This window comes from Triturus cristatus, chromosome 1_2, assembly GCF_964204655.1.
Source record: "Triturus cristatus chromosome 1_2, aTriCri1.1, whole genome shotgun sequence".
In the NCBI taxonomy this organism is placed as follows: Eukaryota; Metazoa; Chordata; class Amphibia; order Caudata; family Salamandridae; genus Triturus; species Triturus cristatus.
In genome coordinates this window covers 1014650839-1014673447 of record NC_140580.1, presented here as the reverse complement: position 1 = coordinate 1014673447, position 22609 = coordinate 1014650839, and the positions used below count along the sequence as shown (strand labels likewise).

At 43.0% G+C, this 22609-nt stretch overlaps 1 protein-coding gene across 1 annotated transcript in view; it reads right to left on the bottom strand.

Annotated features, from left to right (window-relative positions):
• TMEM268 (transmembrane protein 268) overlaps window positions 1-22609 on the bottom strand; it is a 184202-nt gene that overhangs the window by 128243 nt on the left and 33350 nt on the right. Inside the window, exon 2 of the mRNA XM_085611907.1 lies at window positions 198-298. Within this exon, the coding sequence (XP_085468033.1) occupies window positions 198-298 (101 nt within the window). The remainder of the gene's footprint in view (window positions 1-197; window positions 299-22609) is intronic.

Here is a 22609-nt window from a genome sequence, read left to right as displayed (position 1 = left end):
GGTTGGCTGTGCCACGCTTGTTTCCTATTATTGGAAAAAGAAAATTTTCCTGGAATAATAGACTATCCACAAAGGATTGTGCCAAATTTGCCTAAGAAAGTATTACTGTCAAACATTTATTGGCAAAAGGCTGTGAGACATCAAGGCAAAGACAGAGTCTGAAGCACACAGGCTCACTGGGAGAGCCTTCATGTTACCTGAACACCGAATGCCTGCAGTTTCTTCACACAGACGTCCATCTCAGAAGGAGTGCCAGAGGAGCAGGTGAGTACCGACAGCACGAGGCCATTGTAGCGTTCTGCAAATGATAAAACAGCAGGCACGTTAACATGGATTCCGCAGCCACATTACATTTATATTCAATACCTGGGTCTGACATCAAGGTTACATCATCCACATTAACTGCACCGATTATTAACCACTAGTGAAAATGTTTGGGAGATGCACAGACCATCTACCTTGGACATGGTTAAAAAATGGAGCGAAAGAAGAAAAAATGCTTTCTTCTGACACTGGAAAAAAATTAAGGGCGTCTGCCCCAATGGAAACAGTTCACCAATCATTGAGAACGTAGTGAAAAACTTCCTGAACAGACATTGAATGTGTGTGGTCAAGTAAGGCTACCTCCGTCATATCTAGGGACAAGTGACCTCTTAAGAAGCCAGCTCTTTTTCCTTCACCCTCTCCATTTTTCTTCTCTCGATTTTGCCCCCACCCTCTCCTTTATCATTACTTTCGCTCTCTTTTTCTATCTGCCTCTTTTCCTTCTGTCTCCTGCTTGGCTTTTTAATCTCTCTCACACACACATTTGTTTTATCTCACTGCCTCTCTACATCTCTTCCCCCTTTTGCTCACCTTCTCCCTTATAATCTCTTTTTATCTGACTCTATCTTGCTTTTTCTTTTTCTCTCTCTTGTTCTGCCTCTCTGTCTCACTCTCTCTATCTGGTTGTCATTGCGTTAAATAGGGCCAGACTAAGATCAAAATTGGACCTGTCACCAAAATAAAAGTGGCCTCCATTAGCGATCCAGTTAGCTGAAAAAGTGGCCCACATTTGCAAATGAGGCAAGTATTGAACTTGTAAACACTGTATGGCTATTGTGCAAGGCGTCGGAGACTACATGTATTTGTGTTTGCTGCAGGCAGTGCTTAAGGTAATATCAGGGAAATTAACAGTAAAACCGGTCCACCTGGACATAAAACAGGCCCCCAAACTGCAAACAACTCAGTCCACATACTGACCTGTCAGACCAGCCCATCGGGCACTGCCTGATTGCCATTTGGGTCAGTCCGACCCTGGTGGTAAAACCATTTCTGATTCACAGTCCAACCTAAGGATCTGAAATTATTTTCAGTACCATCTGGCATCTAAACTTGAAAGAGGTCCAGCATGAGGTAACGCTGAGGAGTGGCCTCTGACAAGCAGAGGTTATGAGAGGAAGAACAGAAGAATGCCAAATGGGTTCCTGCCGCCTCTTCTGAATGGGGTGCATGCAACTTGGAAGTGGAGAATTCTGATACTTGCATCACTCCTGGGAGTCATGACATCCAAAGGAAATGTTGAAGGAGAACTTTCTGTGCAAGATCTCACGAAGGATGACCCTATCGCCTGCCCCCGACTGAATACTAAACATGCGGCAGTATACTATTCAATTCCCATGTAGGATGTCAAGAACAAATAGACACTCGTCTCACCCTGGAAACCACATTTGTGAGTCTTTGAAAGCTGAGTGCACAAGTCTCTGAACATTTAGTCCATACAATCCGTTTTTTATTCCCAAATTAGAAGTTATTCAGTTTAGGGTCAGCACTTAAGGGCATTATCAATCCTTCTAGTAAGATTCTCTTTCATTTTTCTTTTTTGCTTAAGCAAATCCAGAAGTCGTGTCAACCCCTTCTATCTCCTCAATTCCACTATTAGGACCCCCCCCTTCACAGACCCTTAAAGCTGAAACCTAAACACTCACCTACTATCCTACCTTTTATACGTAATGACCCATTCCAACCATATAATGGTCAAAAATTGAAGTTCACAAAAACACACATTTTCTACCCATACAAGGTTCCTGGGTCCCGCGGCACTCCTTAGCAATACTGTTCCTCCTAAATGACCCAGTTGAAATGCACTTGAGTAGTCAGGACTCCTCGTGTATGCAATATATGAATGATTCAGCAAACATTACTCTCCCTGGTGGCCACTCCTTCCATACCCTTCTCTCACCCACCTCTCTCAAGACCTGTGTCCGCAACTGATCACAGAGGTGTCTACGATTTTCAGTTATGAACCAAAAAATGGTTTCCCATGATATCTCACCTCCAAAGGAAATCTATAGATTGTATAGAGGTGAAGACCAAACACACCTGTGTATGAATCCTCTTTTACTGGACTAGTAAAGCCCTTCACAAGCAGCTTCTCCCATGCCATGGAAAGGAACCGCATAAAACGCCAAAAAGGTATTGTTTGTTTGTTGAACTTAAAGCTCATCTAATGGCATCGCTACGGTTGGTGATATCGTGGGAGCTTGTATGAGGTCTTGAAAATAAGGAGAGTATGGAATATCATATTAAAACCGAGGATGAATATTCATGGAATTGCTTTCTTATAAAATACAAAATATTGTCCAGAAATAGATAAGGCCGGTTGCTATTATATACTGATCTTTCCAAAGTCCAAGTAATGAATGAGAAAGCAATCCATTGTGATGTGCTTTGGTTTGTGAGAGAACAAACATTGCTTGCATACATTTGTATGAGCACAAGCTTCTTAGCTCATCAAGATGTTAATTTTGAGCAACCTATATAGATCTCTACTTTTTGGCCACTTTCAGTGGTGCATAATTTAAGTCTTACCCATGCCATTTGACTACACATATCAAATTAGTGATTGGTAAGTAAGTAAGTAAATGCTTTATTGTATAGTTAATAGAAACCATTACAAAATATAAATACGACGGTATGCTAAAACACAAAGGATTTACACTACTGTGAAAATGATAAAAGCTAAAAAAAAAAAAAAAATAGTGATTGCAATCCCTTCCCTTGATGCATACTCAATTAATTGCCACTACATAAGGTCCTCCAGAAAAACATTCCATACTTATCTCATCAGTGCTTATATAGAAAGAGTAACCACCATGTGCGAGCCATTCTGATTCTGCACTCAAGGACTTTTCAGGTCTCAACATCTAGTCAAAGGCAGAATAACCAGCATTCGCAAAGTCAATAGGTCTTACCTATTCAAGAGCTACTGACTTTGCCAATGTGTTTTAGCCATGTTCTACACCAGTGTGGCTGCTGTTCAGCATGGCTAAACGTTAGTGGCGCAAAGGAAAGTGGTGTGGAGTATTGTAGAGTGGAATGGCGAAAAGTGTCATAGAGAGCAGTGGCGTAGACTAAAGTGGTGCAGAGTAGAGTGTAGTAATGTAGGGTGCATTGGCTTAGAGTACAGTGCAGTGACAGAGTGGAGTGGCGTGGAGTAAAGAGGCGTAAAGTGCAGTGGCATAGACTAGATTGTTTCAGAGTAGAGTGAAGTGGTGTAGAGTGCAGTGGTGCACAGTAGCTTAAAGGGACAGTGAACTGGCACTGAGTGAAGGGGCATAGAGTGGAGTGCTACAGAGTAGAGTGTATTGGCAGAGAATGTATTGGCATGGAGTGCAGTGTTGCAGAGTGGCGTAGAGTGGGGTGGCATACAGTTGATTTGTGGCCTAGAAAGGAGATGTGTAGAGTAGAGTGGTGTAGAGTGAATTTGCCTAGAGTAGAATGGTGTAGAGGTGTAGAGTGCAGTGGCACAGTGAAGAAGTGGCATGGTGTAAAGTAGAGTGGTGCAGAGTAGAGTGCAGTGGCGTTGGGTGGTGCAGAGTAGAGTGGAGTGGCGTAGAGTGGAATATACATGGTGTGATAGTACACTGACATTACAGACAACACATTTTCAATTGAAATGACCATTACATTTGCACAGACATACTGTTTTACCAATAAAACTATACAGGGCGCAAACAATAATGTGTGGAAATGGCATCACCTAGTTTATTGATTTTTTTGATCATATTAAAGTATTTGTTTCCAGCACACTTCAGAATTAACATAAAATTAGCTTTATTTGTGCTTTGCTAATTCTAATATATTCTGAAATACTTTCACAGTTCCTTTACTTAAACAATTTTGATAAAGCAATCTCAAATTGGCAATTGATGTCCAGTAATATACACGCCCCCCTGCAAAATCAAACCAGTCATACTCGGTGGCATGAGGCATCCAAATGGTTTTCAGCTGAGTTAAAAATCACTAATTAAAAATGCACCAGACTGAAGGGTAATGGCAAAGAACATACTCACTAAAAACTAAGGAGCTATTTATTCAAATAATAATAATAATAATAAAATAGGTTTATAAAGCACTCGATTGCCGTCTTGGCGCTGAGGAGTGTAAAAAAGAGGCTGATCTATTAGTCGTACTACTTATTAGTGAGGGAACAGCCAAGTTTTTAGTAATTTCCTAAAAAGCTGTCTGTTTGGCTGCAACCTCATGGTGATAGGCATTGTGTTCCACAAGGAGGTTGCACAGTGGGATAGACTCCTACCTCACTCCCTTTGCAGCTAAGAAACAACCCCAACCCGACCACTTTTCGTAAACAGCTAAAAACCCTGCTGTTTAATGCCTAGCTAGTAACCTCAAGAGGGCCCCATCTGTTCCAGCGCCTGGACGCCTCAGGGCAACTGTAGCGCTTTATAAGTCAAATTTTCATTTCATTTCATTACCTCCCCATCGCACTCTACGGACTTTAGAGATTTGTACAAGACCTGCATTAGTGGATCTTAAATTTCTCGCGGGGGAGTACCAGGCAAACAATTTTTGTATGTCTCCAGCTCCACCTCCGTAGAGTGCCTAATGGGTGAAACAGAGGGCCTTAAATTCCACTTGCTGCCGAATGGGAATCCCATGCAATGCTCTTATACCGGCAGAGGTGGGATGACCTTTGGGGATATTTAATAGCAGTCGAGCCACTGCATTTTGTAATGACTGCAGTTTAGTCAGTTGAGCCTTGTCAATTCCCAAATAGAGTGCATTACAGTGATCTATTTTGAAAAAACTAGAGCTACCAGCACAGTTTTTGTAAGTTCCTTGGGAATAAAAGGGAAAATCGTACGCAAGGTCTTTAATAAGAAAAAGCATGAGGACGTTAGGTGATTTATCTGGACCACAAATTTTAATTGGTTATCAAACACCACTCCTAAATTCCTAGCCTTAAGGGTCGGACATGGACATTCACTCGCCTCAGAGGGCCACCATGATGGATTCCACAGGGTAGAGCCCCTGCCAAACTCTATTACCTCCGTTTCTCAGTGTTGATTTCAAAGAAATTTTGGCTCATCCAGCGCATGATTTCAGGCAAACAGATATGGAAGCTGATGGCAGTCGCCTAAGGCTGTTTAGATATTGATACAATTAGCATACGAGACCAAAGTAAAGCCAAAATCTCTGACAATACTGGGGTGACATATATGTTAAATAGCTTCGGAGATAAGGCCGATCCCTGCAGCACCCCGCACGGGAGGTGGAAAGTCTCAGATTGTAAATGATCCCAGTGAATAGTCTGCTCCCTATCTGCTAGAAAGGAGGAGAGAAGGGCCAGGGCCATCCCCCCCAACCCCCACAGCCTTCAACCGCTGCACTAACACCGGTGTTGAATGCTGCAGACAGGTCTAGAAGGATAAGGACGGCCCTACCCCCCCCCCCCCCCACATCCACCTGTCTGCCTGTCTGCGAATCTCCTCAGTCGCCATTATCAGAGCCGATTCTGTAGAATGGCATGATGGGAAGCCATGCTGACTAGCATCTAATATGTTATTAGAATCCAAATAGTCAGTTAACTTCCTGTTAACCGATTTTTCTAGAATTTTAGCGGCTATTGGCAGGCAGGAGATCGGGCGATAGTTTTTTACCTCAGTTGGATCCAGGGCAGGCTTTCTGAGGATCAGCCTGATACAGGCTGTTTTCCAAATACAGGGAAAACTGCCTGACTCAACTACTTTATTAAGGAGGGGTGTTAAAGGGGAACTAATCATTTCTGAGACTAGATGTACAATGACAGGGGGACAGGGATCATTAACCGATCCTGACTTTGTGGTTAGAAGTAGATTATTCACCTTCTCGTGCGTAAAGGTTGTGAAGCTTGTTAGTTGACTCAGCATGGCAGGCTCCTCCGTAGGCTGCCTATTAGGTTTAACTGCAGACTGAGCTTTCTGAAAAAGGTCATCATAGATAAGTTGCACCTTAGATCGAAAAAAGTTGGCCAACTTATTACAGGATTGGTCAGGCCTAAATGGATTAGCCTGCTGTAACTTCGAGAGGGCAAAGACTGACTTAAAAAGCTCCTTAGAGGAGTTTTTAGCCTCCCCCATTTTTGTAGAAAAGTAGACCCTTTTTGCTTTGATAATAGCCTCCTTATATTGTTCCAAGGCTAGGTTATAAGCAATTTTGTGCTCCTTGTTGTAATCGCTTCTCCAAATTAATTAGGCTTTTCTACATTTAGATTTAATGCTTTTAAGATCTGGTCCATACCAAGGCGATGTCGGCAGTAACCTTCTTATTTTGATAGTTCTTTGTGGAGCTACATGGTTTACCGCCACTCTAAGCCAATTGTCAAATTGGGAGGCCGCTTCATTATTATCTCTGACGAATGTAGGTGGACGTTTGTCAAGGGCCAATTCCAAATCGTCTCTCTGAATTTTGTGCCAGGATTGAATTTTTATATGAGATGACCTATTTAAAATAGGCCGAATTGGCTGCGTTAGTTTAAGTTGGAAATGTACTGCCTTATGGTCGGTCCAGGGTAAAGAGAAGGTGCTAACCAGGGTAATATCTGGATTGTTGGTGAATATGCCATCAAGCGTGTGGCCAGCCGAGTGTGAAGGTCCTGACACAATTTGGGTTAGGCCATGCATAGCCAGGTTATCCAGTAGACTATTTGTATCTAGATTATTATTTAGCTATAGGTGGAAATTAAAATCTCCAAGAACTGTAAACATAGGAGATCCTAAGCAGGATTTGAGAAAGGTCAACAGAGCCTGGCTGAAAACTGCTCTGGGTCCGGGCGGACGATATAAGAGTAACCCGTGGAAGGTGGAAATGTTATTTATTTTAATAGTAAATGTCATAGCCTCCGCCGGGAGCTGGAGAGTTGATTCTACTCAGACCTTTAAGTGGGAGCGTTATATTATTGCGATTTCGCCACCTCGATTCTCTACCCTGTCTTGGCCTGACTCAGAGTAACCAGCCGGAAGTGCAATGTTCCAGTCGGGGTCAGATGCCTGATTTGTCCAAGTCTCAGTTACAAATACTAAATCAGGTTTTGAGATCTGTAGCATACATTCGACCTGATACTTATGCTTTACTAATGACCTGGTGTTAAGCAGTATACACTGCAAGGACTGTTCCTGGCTGGGCCTGGTGGGCGATCTCGGACACCCAAAGCTGGCTGGTAAGTTATTATCACCATTAGAACATCCTAATGGAGTACAAAGCTCATTCTCAGGTCCCCCGGCCGCCACTATCTGTGGTGCAGCAGGAGCAGCCTTGTTGATGCTCAAATCGGTCCTGAACCTAAAGTCACAACCCTTGCATTTATACTCGCCACCCATGCCCAGGTAACAGTAGACATCAGGAGTACTACACTCACCTCTCCTAAACTCCAACAGTTCATTTTTTGAGTAGGATTGCGGAGCAAAACGGGTAGGGGTTCTGGCACTGGGCGCGCTCCGGGCGCCGACAGGCTTGCCTTTGGTGTGCCGGCAGCACGCCCGCTGCGCGGTGGCGCCAGCGTGACTCTTATAGGCAGGGAGTACAAACGTGTAGAACGCTAACCCCATGTGCAGCGGACCGGCTCTAACTGACGAGCACCGCAGGGGCTGGTAAGAGGTAAAAGCCTCAACTTCAGTTAAGAATTTATTAAAATTATAAAATAAAGTGCCAAGTGCAATGAGCTAACAAGGTAAACTGAGCGCGATCAGTAGCGCTAGTAAAGCATCTCGTAAAGCACGGCCATCTATAAAAAAGCAATTTTAGAGGCCAAAAAAATATTTTTCACTAATAAAATCAAACTTAGACAATAAAGTAAAATATATCTTTAATATATTGATTGATCTATACAACCCCGACCGAATAACATCTCTTCTCATTCCTTCACAGAAACCGTGCGATGATTTTAATTTCTTCTTTCTAGTCATAATTAAGAAAATACAAGAATCCATTGTCCCCAGCCTACAGGATATGCAAAACATACAAAGAAAACAGTATTTCGTAGGGGTATTTCGACTTCCCCTACATTAATAAGGAACGATTTGAAGAATTATTAAACAAAGTAAAATCAGGTTCCCTTAAAGATGTATGCCCCCCCTTATCCAAAAACATATTATTACCTCCTTTCCAGAAAGTACTCTTTCCCTATTGAGCCTATCCCTTATGCAAGGAGATGTCCCCCTAGCCTGCAAAGAAGCAGTGATCATCCCACTTCAAAAAGAACTTGGTGAGAGCCCTCAGCAGTTCGACAATTACAAGCCCATCTCTCTCCTCCTTTTTCCCGCAAATAATTCTTGAAGCGCATGTAGCTAAACATCTTTGTTCCTTCCAAGAAGGGACCAGTTTTCTTTATCCCCACCTGGCAGGTTTTAGGCCCTCTCACTTCACCGAATCAATCATCTTTTCTGTGGTGGACGACCTAAAAGGCAGGGCTGATGAGGGATGCACACAGGCACTGGTTCTATTGGATCTGTCAGCAGCATTGGATAACGTTGACCACGGGATCTTAGTGAATCGAATTGCTGCTGCAAGTCTCAGGGGAACTGCTGTAAACTGGAGGAAATCCTTTATAAAAGATCGAACCCAATCAGTATGCCTCTCACCTTATAGCTCTGCTATAGTCAGTACGAACTGTGGCGTACCTCAGGGGTCCTTCCTGTCCCCCCATCTTTTCAACCTCTAGGTTCGCCTCCTGAAATATACCTTACGACAAATGAAGGTAAAAATCTATAATTACTCAGATATAATGCAGTTGATTTTTTTTTTTTTTTTTTTTTTTTGAAACCGTTTATTGCAATCTCAAATATATACAGGTATGGGCCTACAACCTTCCGGCCGGCCGCTAAAGTGACGATAGCAAATGACATACATACAATGAGGCACTTGGCTTTGCATAGACACTAAGGCAGGAGGTATCAACAACGTGGGCCATATGACTCTGAGCCCACAATACGGTTTCATTTTATACAACACAACAACATAAAAAACACACACCCGCAAGGCAACCCACGATCGAAAGTGGCAGCACGTGCTCCTCAAATGGGGGACCCCAAACCATCCACAAAAAACCCCGAGAGGGGAAGGGGAACAGGTCCGGGACTGGGAGAACACTGTGCCCGGGACTGAGGGAGGGGGTAAACTAGGGGGACGGAGCTGGTGAAGCGGGAGGCAACAACGGCGGCTCGCAGATACCCCCGCGGTAGGCATTCCAGGGGCCCCATATCTTCACCCATGCCCCAGGCTTACCCCGCGCCACATACACCACCTTTTCTCGGAACATGCACCAATCCATGTGTTCTTTCCAGGCCGACACCGCCGGGGGCCTCTGGGATCCCCACAGCTGCGCAACGTCCCGTTTAGCCACCATATATCCCAGAGTCACCCATCGCGTCTGCGGAACCGAGTAATCGGTCGGTTCCCACACATTCAGCAAACATCTCCTCGCTTCAGGCAACAGCACGACATGCGTAACCGCTCGCAGGACCTCATGCACACCACGCCAGAATCGCTCCACCCTCGGACATTCCCACAGAATGTGCAAAAAAGTCGCTGAAGCACCACACCCACGCTTACACAATCCGTCCTCGGCATAGCCCATACGCAGAAGCCTTGGCCCCGTCATGTACACCCGGTGGAGTATCTTAAGCTGGACGAAGCGAAGGCGAGCCGGGATGGCCACCTCCTTCGGAGAGGCCACCGCGGAAATCCAGTCCTCGTCGTCCAACTCCAGCCCATCGGCAACCCAGGCCTCGCGGAGGCCAGTCAGTAAGCCCGAGCGATCATTTATCAATTTCTTGTAAATGAGGGAGATCGTGCTGTCCGGAACATGGCCATCTAGCACTCGATCCTCCAGGGGGGAGGACTCCGGGATGGAGGCCACGTCTGGGAAGACGGAGCCCAGTGCGTGACGGACCTGCAGGTACCGAAAGTATTCACTGCCCCGCAGCTGAAACTCCGCCTGCAGCGTCTCGAATGTTTTGAATCCTCCCCTCGTCCAGAGATCCCCCACTGTACTGATGCCTATCGTGTCCCACTGCTCAAAGCCCTTCGAGGTCCACAGAGAGCCCAACCTCTCAGACGCATACAGCGGTGACGCCCGGGTCAAACGGTCCTTCCAGCCCATAGCTGCATTAGCCGCGTGCCATACTCGCACCATGACACGCGTGGGTCCCGTCAAGCGGGAATCGGGCACGCTAGCGTAGAGCGCTCGATTGTAGTCGCCACCGGGCAGGAGCATCTTGTCCATTTCAAATGCCGGGTTTAGGGCGGGCCCATAGAGGCCATGATTAATTGCAGCTAACTGGGAGGCCCAGTAATACCGTTTAATATCCGGGAGGGCAATCCCTCCGTCGTACCACGGGAGCGTCAACTTTGCCAGGGCTATACGCGGCCTCCCGTCCCAGAACAGGCGGCGCTGTAAACCTTCCACTTCACGGAAGTAGCGCGCTGGGACCAAGTCCATAGTGTTCTGGAGGGCGTACAGGAAGCGCGGCAGTGACATCATCTTGAACAACGCCGCCCGGCCGAGCGGCGAAAGCGGCAAGCGCCGCCAGCGCGCGACATCCTCCTTCAAGCGCTGGAGGGGGGGAAGCAAATTTCGCTCGTAGCGGGCCACCGGGTCCAGCGTAATGTAGACACCCAAGTATCGAAATCCCTGCGAGGCAATCTGGATCGGACAGCCCCGCGGGAGGACAGGAGCCTCCCCGGAAAGCACATAGACACAGGATTTGGCCCAGTTGATGACAAGGCCTGAATTGCGGCCAAAAGAGCGCAGAACATCGACCAGGACAATCAGTGATTTGCGCGGGGAGGCTAAGTACAAAAGGATGTCGTCTGCATAGAGGGACACGCGGTCCTCATACTCGGGGGTCCAACGGAGCCCACGGATAGAAGGGTGCCACCGCAGCCACTCCGCCAGGGGTTCCAAGGCCAGTGCGAACAGGAGCGGCGACAGGGGGCAACCCTGTCGCGTGCCCCGTCCCAGCACGAATGGGGCCGAGACTCGACCATTCACCACCACCTGCGCAAGTGGGTCCGAGTACAACAATTTGACCCAGCTGATGAATCCCGGCCCAAAGCCAAATTTCGCCAGCATCGCCCAGATGTACGGCCACTCGAGTGTGTCGAACGCCATAGTGGCGTCCAAAGACGCCAAGATGGCCGGCTCCCGCACGAACGGAACACGCGCTAGCACGCCGTGCAGGCGTCGCAGATTAAGAGCCGTATTGCGATGGGGAATAAAGCCGGACTGGTCTTGGTGGACCAGGTCGCCCACCACGCCGACGAGCCGGTTGGCGAGCACCTTGGCGAGGATTTTAGGCTCCGCATTCAAGAGCGAGATAGGCCGATAGGATGTGACCCGGTCTCGTGGTCTCCCCTCCTTGTGGATGACCACGATGGTAGCCAGACGCTGGTCCGGCGGGAGGGAGCCCCGCGAGTGGGCCGCAAGGAACATTGCGCGAAGGTGGGGTGCCAGTACATCCGGTCGCAGCTTGTATAACTCGATAGGAATGCCGTTCGGGCCCATGGCCTTGCCAATGCAGTTGATTTTTACAATTGATGAGACATCGGACTCCAAGGAGTTCTTCTAGAATACCATGCTGTTAATTGGAGACTGTATGAATAGCAACCAGTTAAAACTTAATTCTAACAAAAGAAAGATTGTTATCACCAATAATAAATTAAACTATTTGGCTCCTGCTTACTGGCCAACATAGTTAGGTCCCCAACCTAATCCTTAGATTTCGGTAAAACGTCTTGGCATTTAAATTGATGTGGTCCTATCCATGAAAACGCAGATAAGCACGGTTACATCTTCTAGTTTTCTACAACTCAGGAAGCTAAGAAAAATTAGAAGATTCTTCACTAGAGAAGCTAGCACTCAAATCATCATTTCCCTGATTCTGTCCAGAATCGATTATGCCAATGCCCTTTACTTGGGTCTTCCTATTAACCAAAACCACAGATTTCATATGGTACAAAATCAAGAGGCTAGAATTATATTTCAACAACCAAGACAGTCCCACAGGAAGCTCCCAGTGGTGCAGCGCTCCATGTTTAAAACTGGATAAATTTTTTTCAAAGCGATCCACAGCAAAGGTCCTAATTAGTTATCTACAAGGATCCACAGATATTCCATGAAACGCAATCTCAGATCTGCGCAAATGAACTTACTGGTGGTCCCGAGCTCTAGACGCAAAAGGATGGGAGGGTCACGGTTCTCCATGCTAGGACCTCAACTCTGGAACTCTATGTCCATCGCAATCAGACAAGCAGCAAACTACATACGTTTTAGAAAATGCTGTAAACATGGCTCTTTACTCAAGCCTATAGCTAGGTGCGGATTCAGATAATAGTGTTTAACTAACTCAGCGCCAAAAGACCTTTGGTGTATGCGCGCTATATAAATCTCCCTTAACATAACATTCAAATATTGTGTTCTAGAAGAAAAACATTTCCTCTACTCACAGTATTCAGCAAGATTGTCACATAAATCCTCTCACTTTGAAGTCAGAGAAACAAAAGTACACACCAAGCTCCCTCAGAAGAAATGAGCAAAACCAGACGTGTATTTGCTTTACTGTGAGGAGTTGCTAGAGACCATAGGCAGATTTGTAAATGATGCTGCTGGTTATCCTTGTGGGTGGGATAGACTGATTTACATATGTGTCTTTTTATCTTTCTGAAGTATAATAGAGAGAATAAAATAGTAGTGTCCTATTCCGACGAGCATTAAATAATACTCCTGAAATGTAAGAGGTATATCTTCAGGCTCTGTGCACCTCATCTTGCCTATGTTTTAAAAGGAACAGAATATCTACTATTTCTATGGCATTTCCAAGACTTGGCTTAATTTGTGCAGCCTTTGTGTCTATTCTATTTTGATGCCGAGATCTTTCGCACTGATCCTTTATTCTTTCCTCCTACTGCCTGGACCTTCTCTGTTCTTCACTCCCTATCCCTAGTACAGTTATGACCTTCTCTCTGATTTTACTTACCTCAATGTTGCCTCTACTTTGAGCTTGCACCGATCATACCGAAACTCTATTGATACACCGCCATGTATCTCCAACCCCCCAAAATAATTCTATGCTGATGTCTCTTGTTCAAGTGCAGACTTATACTGGTGAATGGTATCAGAGTAGTTTGAGGCATTATACATTCTTACCATATTGTATTTATATATATTCATACTGACCCTGCCTTTTATTTGTATTGTTTCTACTATAAGGTGCTCTAATACCATTGAGTCATAATTGTGCTAGTCGTATAATAGAATATCGAGGACAACATATGGTGGGGCCAAAACACTGTGGCAAATATATTGAGGACTAAAATATAGAGAAGTTAAGAATATATAAGTAGATTTATTATCCTTAACTCTTCATCTATGTACCTTAAAGCTATATATATTGTCATGATGCAGATATGTGTAGTTAAGTATTATAAAGCTATATCTATCTTCACAATACTTTGGTCCTCGATATTTTCGCCATAATAGTTTGGCACGACTAAAATCTGTTGTCAATAATCTAGTAGAATTCTGTTTGGGCAATGTTAAACTGCCTACATAATGAAATATTGAAAAATAAATAAGCTCTTAGATTCCTGCCATGATTTTTTGCACTCAAATTGCATAAGGCAGTGGTCTCTACAAGATACTTTGGATGAGCTTCAAGATACACCATCTAACATCCACAAAAAGTAAATATGTCTAATAATTATTCTCCATTTTACTAGCCTGGAGTTACTAATATCTTTACAGTTAAAATGTGAATTAAAATGTATTCCTACCAAATAATCTTCCTTCAAATACCTTCGATGACCATTCAAATGTGAGCTTGTAAACTAGATTCCAAACCAAATCACCCATCCTACTGACATCATTCTACCAATAAGTCTCCTGATGAAGAAAGAGAAGCTAGTCAGGTTTTGGGCATTTGTGATAACAAATAAGACTGTTACAGTTGTTAATCCCATTGATTCAGAATTTGTGACGTTACAACGCGATCAAAATGATCGCGGAATGTTACATCGCAGCTTTTACAATGTGTTGGAGGGCGCTGGACTTAGTCTAGTATGATTTACTATTCCTACACCAGTCTACGTACAGTAGGGAAGGTGTTGGAATAGTAAATCATACTATTTCTAAGGTTAGAGCGCCATCTAGCGCAAGTCGTTGTAACGACTTGCGTTGTATTGCCCGCGATGTAAAGGCATTGCGATGCAATGCCCGCGTGGTAATGGATGTTTCCCATTGATTCAGAGGTGACTATACAGGTAATCAATAGCCATTAAATTGTTAATTATATGACATAGAATACACTCTGTCTTTTGTACTTCAAGCTTAAACTCAATATCCTAGAGCAGGGATACTCATAGTGCAGCCCAAAGGCGGCATGCGGCCATCCTGACCTTTAATTGCGGTGAAATGTATGTTACAGTTATTAATTCAATTCGAGATGCAACATGTTCTGTCAATAGCTACATAAATTCTGAACAACAACAAAGAAAGTGATAGTGCTGCCCACAGAACTGATTGCTTTGGACGTTAGAGATCATATGTACACCTCTGTAAAATGTATTCCGCAAATTTAATGGCTGCAAACATTTGCGCAATTTTGTTTGGGAGCTTTGAGTAGAAAATGCCTTGTGAAAGAAACAAATATCATATGTGATTCATTTTTAACTCAAGCTAGACCCTTGGTGGTATATGATGGGATTTTCAATGTGTGGTATACTATTTCATTAAAGTTTAACGCGTGATGCCGTAAAGTGTAATCTTGCAAAATTTGATGCAATATTACGCAATTTTCTCGTAATTTCTCAATACATTTTGCACAGGCCTCTATATTTTTATATAATTTATTTTTACCTCATGTGCATAATCATCCGTGATCAAATATTATTGACTGGACCTTTTTCGTACTTTCCGGTGAATGAATTATTATCGTTTACAATATTGTAACACATATTGCTGGGTAAATTAATATATTAACTTATATGCCTTGCTCGCTTGAGCTCTCATTCACACGGCATGGTCCCTAAACAGATGTCACTGAGGATACAAGGAGTGAAAGGTATAGGACAGCAGGGGTGGCTCAAAGGTGTTTTCTATTCAACTGACTTGAATGTCAAAAACCAGTGTATTATAAAGAAAGTCTTGGGTGTGCTTCTGATTTTATTCGATGACTTTAATCTAGAAACCCCTGTTTGGAGGTCTGTCATGCAGACTGTATTTGTTTAATTCCCGCCTTTTTTCATTATTTTAAGATGCTTAAAATCTAAGAAGCTGAAAATACCTTAACTCTTTTGAGATGTTTGGTACTAATTTTGTGAGAGTGTTTTAGTAAAGTTACCGCTCAAGTTACACAGCATTGAGCCCGAAGATATATTCCCCCAGTCCACAGTCCTTAAAGGCTCAAGCTTGGAGCCTTTGTTTTCCCTATGAACTAACATACAACCTCAACCAATAATTGGACATCTTAAAGCCTAGGTTGCTGCATTTTTAAAAAGAACATCTCCAGTTTTCACGAATAGTGCCCAGGACTGGTTGTCCTCAACCCAACGATTAGTAAACAGGAAAACACTAGAGAGGTATGAACATAGAAAGTCTTCTGTATCCTACAACTGTAAAATAGTCCAATTCATCACATAAGAATGCTCTCCCAGCATCAGTTGTTGCTAAACTGACTTTTATTGAACTATTTGATCCATGAATATAGGACAAACAGAACATCCAAATGGTTTCACCCCTTAACAAAATAGCTTAATCAGGGCTACTGATATTTAAACAAATTGAAAGCTTACACTCAAAAGTGTCATGGGGTAAGGTACCCATATAACTACATATGTGTCTGCATCCAAATTTGTAATGTGGCCCTGTGTTTTTGAGCTACCATAAACCATTTAAGGTCAGGATTTGTACAGCAGAGCTATTTCTCAAGTTTTCAACACCTATGGGTTCGCAAGCAACATTGCAAAGCAAATCCAGCCCTGGTCTTGCAATATTGCTACACCTCATACCTTAAGTTTTTGTATAACCATAAGGATATGCATATATCTTGTGAACTCTTTGTGAATGCTCTCTGATTGGATGCACAATCTGTGGCACACACTCTGTAACCAGTCTCACTTTTCTAAAAACCACTTCTGCAGCATTTAATTTGATAAAGGCAATTTAAGGAGGGTTGTATATGAGATAAATTACCCCCTGACGTATATTATAAGGATACTGCATGTCACCAAAATGTTCCATGACCATATAGAGAAATGGGGCCAAAGGCCGAGTTACTTTGGTTGGTTATGGAACTCTGAGGTGACTTGCAATATCCTTATCATGTACGGCAGGGGTTACTTTGTTCCATTTAATACATGGTCACACCATAACTTTTACCACAAGCCACTTAAATCCTTGCGGCGTAGTTCTTTGATATGAAAGAGAGAGCTTGTTTTAAAACATAAAACCAAAATCAAATCTTTAGCGCATTAAAAAAGCTGTCATATATTTGTTGCAAAAGATAATAGAATCAGTTTAATGTATCCATTTTTTTAAAAGGTGCAGTATTTCTGAATATGTAGAAACACGTTGACAGATTATAACTTTTCTATAATTATGTGAGGATTGCCAAAAAAAAAACATGTTGCCATAACTATATCCTTTCTACTTGTCACTACTAGGCTTGGGCGGTGAACTTCGCTCCGTTCACCGAGTTTGCAGAGTTTTCTGCACTCCGCACGCCGTGGAGCTCGCAGAGTACAGAAAACTCGGGATTTTTTCCCGCTCGTGATCGCGAACAGTAAGTTTACGACCGCGAGCAGTAAGTTTGTGAGTGCGAGCTGATGCTTGGGTAGAATTTCTACCCGAGCAGCAGGAATACCAGCACAAACTGCAGTTCGTACTGCACTCCGGCACTCACAGAACTTCGCAGAGTTTGTTTGTAATTTCGCAGAGTTCTGCGTAGAAAAACTCCGCGAACTATGCCCAGGACTGCACAGAAAAATAAAGAAATAGAAGCCACAGTGTGTGCCTGCTTTAAACAGCTGCTTTCATTATGCTGTTAATGTGGCCTGCCTTTCACTTTAGCTGCTGGCTCTGTCAGAACTCAACTCTAATAAATTATAATAGTTGAATTCTGACATGAAGTTGTTATAATTTGCAACTGGGTGGTACAAGTTGCCAATTATAAAGAAAACAAAGACAGGATTTTATGGTGGGATTGCAGAATACCATGTACTATAAAACTATGATCTTGGAAAACATTCTAAAATTATTCCCACAAGAGCTCATGGTTACACATCCAAGCAAAAAAATATATATTAGAGTTAGCACAGTTGAATTCACTCAGCCGTTTATTTCTGTAATCTGTTTCATGCCATAACCTTTTTTTAACTCAGAGGAATCAGCTGTGAATAAGTTGTAGTTGGATGGAATATGATTGCTTACAATAAATGTATAATATTAGGAACTTTCCCCAGTTAGAATACAAACCAAACATTAAGGGACTGATTACTAGTTTGCCGGATGGGTTACTTCATCACAAACGTGATAGATATCCCATCCGTCATATGAGTTCCCGTATATCCAAAGGAATATAATGGAACTCGTAATACGGCGGACGGGATATCCACCACGTTAGTGATGGAGTAATCTGTCCGCAAAACTCGTAATCAAGCCCTCAGTGGAGCTCACAGAGGCTCTCTAAAAAGGATACCTGAACGACTCAATGTAGTCTCTACAAAGCTCTCAAAAAATCTCCTTGTCTGATTGCAGAAATCACAACATTCTGCAGCAGAAATGTCTAAAACAGACTTCTGGAATAGCTTGTGAGCTACCAGTAGCTTTCCAGCTACCTGAAAGTAGCTCTCCTGGTGGCAGCCCAGTGAACCAGATAAGAAGGTTTTGCTTATTTGAATTAACATATGCATACCAAATTTGAAAAGGGTGTGCTTGAAATGAAAATATGTGTATTTTCAGAATTCATAAGCTGATGTGTGGAGGAAAACAGCTGAATTTCAGACATTTTTTAAGCTGATATTTGAAAGATAAAAACCAAACACAGTTGGAGAGACTATTACTAATGGTATTACTTTGGAGCCAGGGGCATTGCAGCTATGGCTTTTATGTATTACCCATGACGAGCCATTCCACATTGAAGAAGCATTTTTTACATTACTGCTGGCAACAGTGCCTGAAGCATGGAAGTGATGACTGCTAGTTATCTAGCACATGGTGACTATTTATGCAATCTTGTCTGATGTAGCTACTACTACATCTCTAATAATATTAGCAGCTTGGAAGGATTTTCATTGAACATGAGAAGCTCTTATCACAGAACAGTTTTGGAGATTCCTGGTCTAAACCATAAGAAATTCACCATGGAAATGAGCCATGAAAGCCATGGCTTCCAGTGGATTCAAGATCAAATTCAGAATATTTTACACCATTCATAATAACTACTGAGAAAAAGGGACCTGAATTATTCAAAACTCGGGCCCCACAGTACACCCCAGCCAGCAACCTCTGGAATGGGCAACCTGCATCTGAGCCATCCATAGTCAGTGGTCAAAGTAAAAAATTGTTATGGGGGCAGGGTGAGTGAGCTTGAGGGTGTGATCAAAGGTGTGGCTAAAAAACAAAATATACAATAACTGTTTTCAGTCTATCACCTTCAGGTAAGTACATTTACAGTAATGCACATCTTAAATGAAAATGAGATGCAAGTTATGTTAATCAGTGGTAAATGCACTAGTGTACATTATGAAACCTCTGTTAGTTAATACACTACACCAGAGAGACACATAATTGAATACAGGAAAGCGACTTGTGTATGTTTAGTGTTACAGGGTCCTAAGTCTGTGAACGTGTAAATAATTATCTTAAACTTGCATGACACGCCATATAAGATAGGCTGCTACAAAATGCCCAAAAGAGATTTGGATAAAAAGTGTTTCCAAAATATACCCAGATTGTATGTGGAGCAACTTCTTTTATAAATAGCTTTTAAAAGTACATACTTCACAGTTGAAAGAGTAGCTCCCTTACAATACCTCTCAAGAAGAATAAATGTGTGTCATGAGGAAGCAGTTTTTTAACTGTCTTTTAAAAACGCTGACTTCACAACTCAGCTGGTAACTTCCTTGCAATACCGCTATAAAGTATAAATCTGTGTTATCAGGAAGCTTAAAGTGATTCTATCAATTAAAGCCAATACCGCTTCCAAACATCCTTTACAGTTGCAGATTGACCAACTACTCACATCTACATATCTTTCAGGCAAGCAGGCACCCTGGCAAGAAGGCTTGTTTAGCTGTCTGCCCCTAGCCTCGGTTTCACAGCACAGAAGACTCCCTGCCTTACACTTCAGCTGGAGCATTTCACTTGTCGGAATTAACCGTTCCGGGACAGTTGTCTTTTCACAAGAAAGTCGGGGAACTGTTTTACTTGAATCAAAAAAGTATGAGCAAGTTGTGCTCCTCATATCCCGCCCACTTCGACCACTGTCCACAGTCCTTCAAGTTACAGAACTCTTTGAGTGAGCAAGCCTTGGACTGTGGGGCGTCACGAGTGCCTGTATAGGAGCAGAACCAACCACCCCTGGTTCAGGAAACTCTTGAACACCGAGCTCTTTAAACAGCTGTTCGCCTAAACATGCAGTGACAACAGCACTGGCAGGGAAAGGCTAAATAGAGGAGCCTCGGTTTGTATTTGGTTGCAAGCTTCCTACCCTTGTCCTTTTCTGTGGCTTTAGTGGTGCAACGCATGATGATAGTGGCCCACAGTACTCCTGGATGGATAAGTATGTTTCGGGCCTCATTCCGTTGTTTAGGCTTAGTAAATGTAATTTCAAGTACATTAACAAAAACAAAACAAAATAGTACAATCAAAAGTAAGAAATAAAAGTAACATAGTATGAGCTCAAGTCATGGGAAAACCTGGGATAGGCTCTTGTATGATCACTCATTTGTGGCTTATTTTGTTTGAATATTTTTTAAAGTTCGTGAGCACCAAGAGTCACTTGCTTGATAAGTGCCTCAATACTTGATTTTCTATTGCTGTCTAACTTGTTTTCCCTTTGTTTCTCTGGCAAATACATTGAAACCAAGGTAGCGAATTTAGAAAGATTCAATTTGATTGTGTGTATCCTGTGTTCATCTTTTGTTCTTTCAGTGGAATGCAAATGTATGTATCCCTCTGTACCCACATCACTCTTGGTTTTAATAACTCTTGATACAGTTCTTTTTAGGTCTCGGCTGGCGTGGACTGCGCACATGCGCATTCTCGCTGGCGAGATTTAATGTTTTTGGGTATTTTCTGTAAAGGGCTTTAAGCCCCGCCCCTCTTGCCCATTGGCCGGCGTCACCGTTTATGCTAAACGATGGCCAGCCATTGGGAAAGAGCTCTTTGTGACGTTCACTTTTGGCTTTTTGAGATGTCCCACTTGGACTGGCTTGTCTGTCTTCAGTGCGTCGCAAAAGGTTTCTTATCTTTATGGGGCCATGTGTTTCAAACACATGGCCCTATAAAGACAAGCTCCGGCGCGATCCTCTTTCGCTTTCACAGCGCTTGTTTGTGCTTTTCCATGCTGAAATCTGTACGTGCATACATCCCAACCAACCCAGCGTTTCTTTATGTCTGGAGGAAAATAAAAGTCCTCGGGGATCCAGCGAGGTTGTTAGCAGCCACCAAGGCGTTTCCTTTCAGAATGGTAAAAGCCAACCACTGAAGCATGCAAGTAGGTGTGTTCGTCTGAAAACAAAGGGTTTACAAATAAAAAGATTTACAATGAATTTGAGAGGCGGTCCGTCTTCAGTTCTGTTGCAGAAAGCATATTAGTTAGATCAAAGAATTTGTTGCAGTTTTCAGGTTTGGTATAATTGGGAGTTTTTTAAAGTGCTATGTCTTCGAATATGATGAAAAAGTGTTTTACGGTCATGAGTCAGGGCATTTATGGCAAAATTATTCTGGATCGATTCCTTCAAAAGGTACCGCAGCCACATCCGAAATCAGGACGTGCACGGGTTTGCCACAACAAGCCATACAGATTTTATACAAGGAAGCTTTGTTTCGTCAGAGGTAATATGTTTGCTCCGTTCATTTTCAAAGCATTACAGCCGTTTTCTGTTTTACCAGGTGCTTAGAACTGTATGTTTTGAACATACAAATCGAAGGATCGCCTATCTTTATAGCGTTCCAAGCCTCATTATGATGTTTGCATTGTCTTACTTGACTGTAATGTAATTTCTACATACTTTTTTTTTACAATTGATGTTTTTGTCATATGTCCGAAATCTAACCCATGTGTGTTTCTTTGAGGTGACTGCGTATCTCTGTGTTACTTGATTTAGAGAACAAATGTGTAGAGTGTTGTGGCGTGCAGTAAAGGACAGACTTAAGCTCACCACCTATCGATCGCTCCTATGTTTCACAAATCATGTATTCGTACAGTGATGCAAATGTACTTGCTGTAACGCAAAATGTACCAATTTTTGAAAACTGAAAATAAAACATGATGTTTCATGTTCTAGCAAGGGAAGAAGCTTTGAAACGAAGAAGCTTGCATTAGAAAAACCTGCATGCAACACAACCTGCTTGTTCTTAATGGGGTGAACATTTTGGACAGAAAGCTACCAGGATGGGGGAAGGGCGAAGGGTCGTGGGAATTGTCTCGTTCTCCTGCCTAGCTGAATTTGATACTCCTCTTAACAGAAAGTGAAACAACAGTCTATGCGTCAGCGAACGGACGGACGTATAGGCGATTTTCATTTGGGTACAGTGGGTAATGATCACTGCATTGGTTGCTATACAGACAGGGCAATTTTTATTAGGGGGGGAATGCAAAATCAATACATGCTTCCAAATTTAATTGATCTGATTATCGCGAGACGCCGGTGTTGTCCAGGTAAATAAACTCTACCAAAAGGTTAGTTCTGTATGGAAGCATGTATATATATTGTGTATAGGGTGGTTAATTTAATTTTAAGCAGTTCCACATTAGCTCTTAGCATGTATTGATTGATTTGTGGATTTCTAGATTGCATGTAGAGTCTTACGAATGCTTGGGATACCTGGTTGCACATTTTACAGAATTGCCTCAGATGCACATGCTAGTGTTTGCTGAATAAGAACGCTAGTTACTGTCTACCTTTTCTGTTATGTTTCTAGGCAGGGGAATTACCTTTTAGTTCTGTCCCATGACATTTTCCTCCATGGATACCAACCCCTCTGAGGGAGGCCCTAGCCCGGGTGATAAAATGTTGTTTTCAAGTGGGCATGCCTGATTTACTTCATGCGGCAACTTCATCACATTTT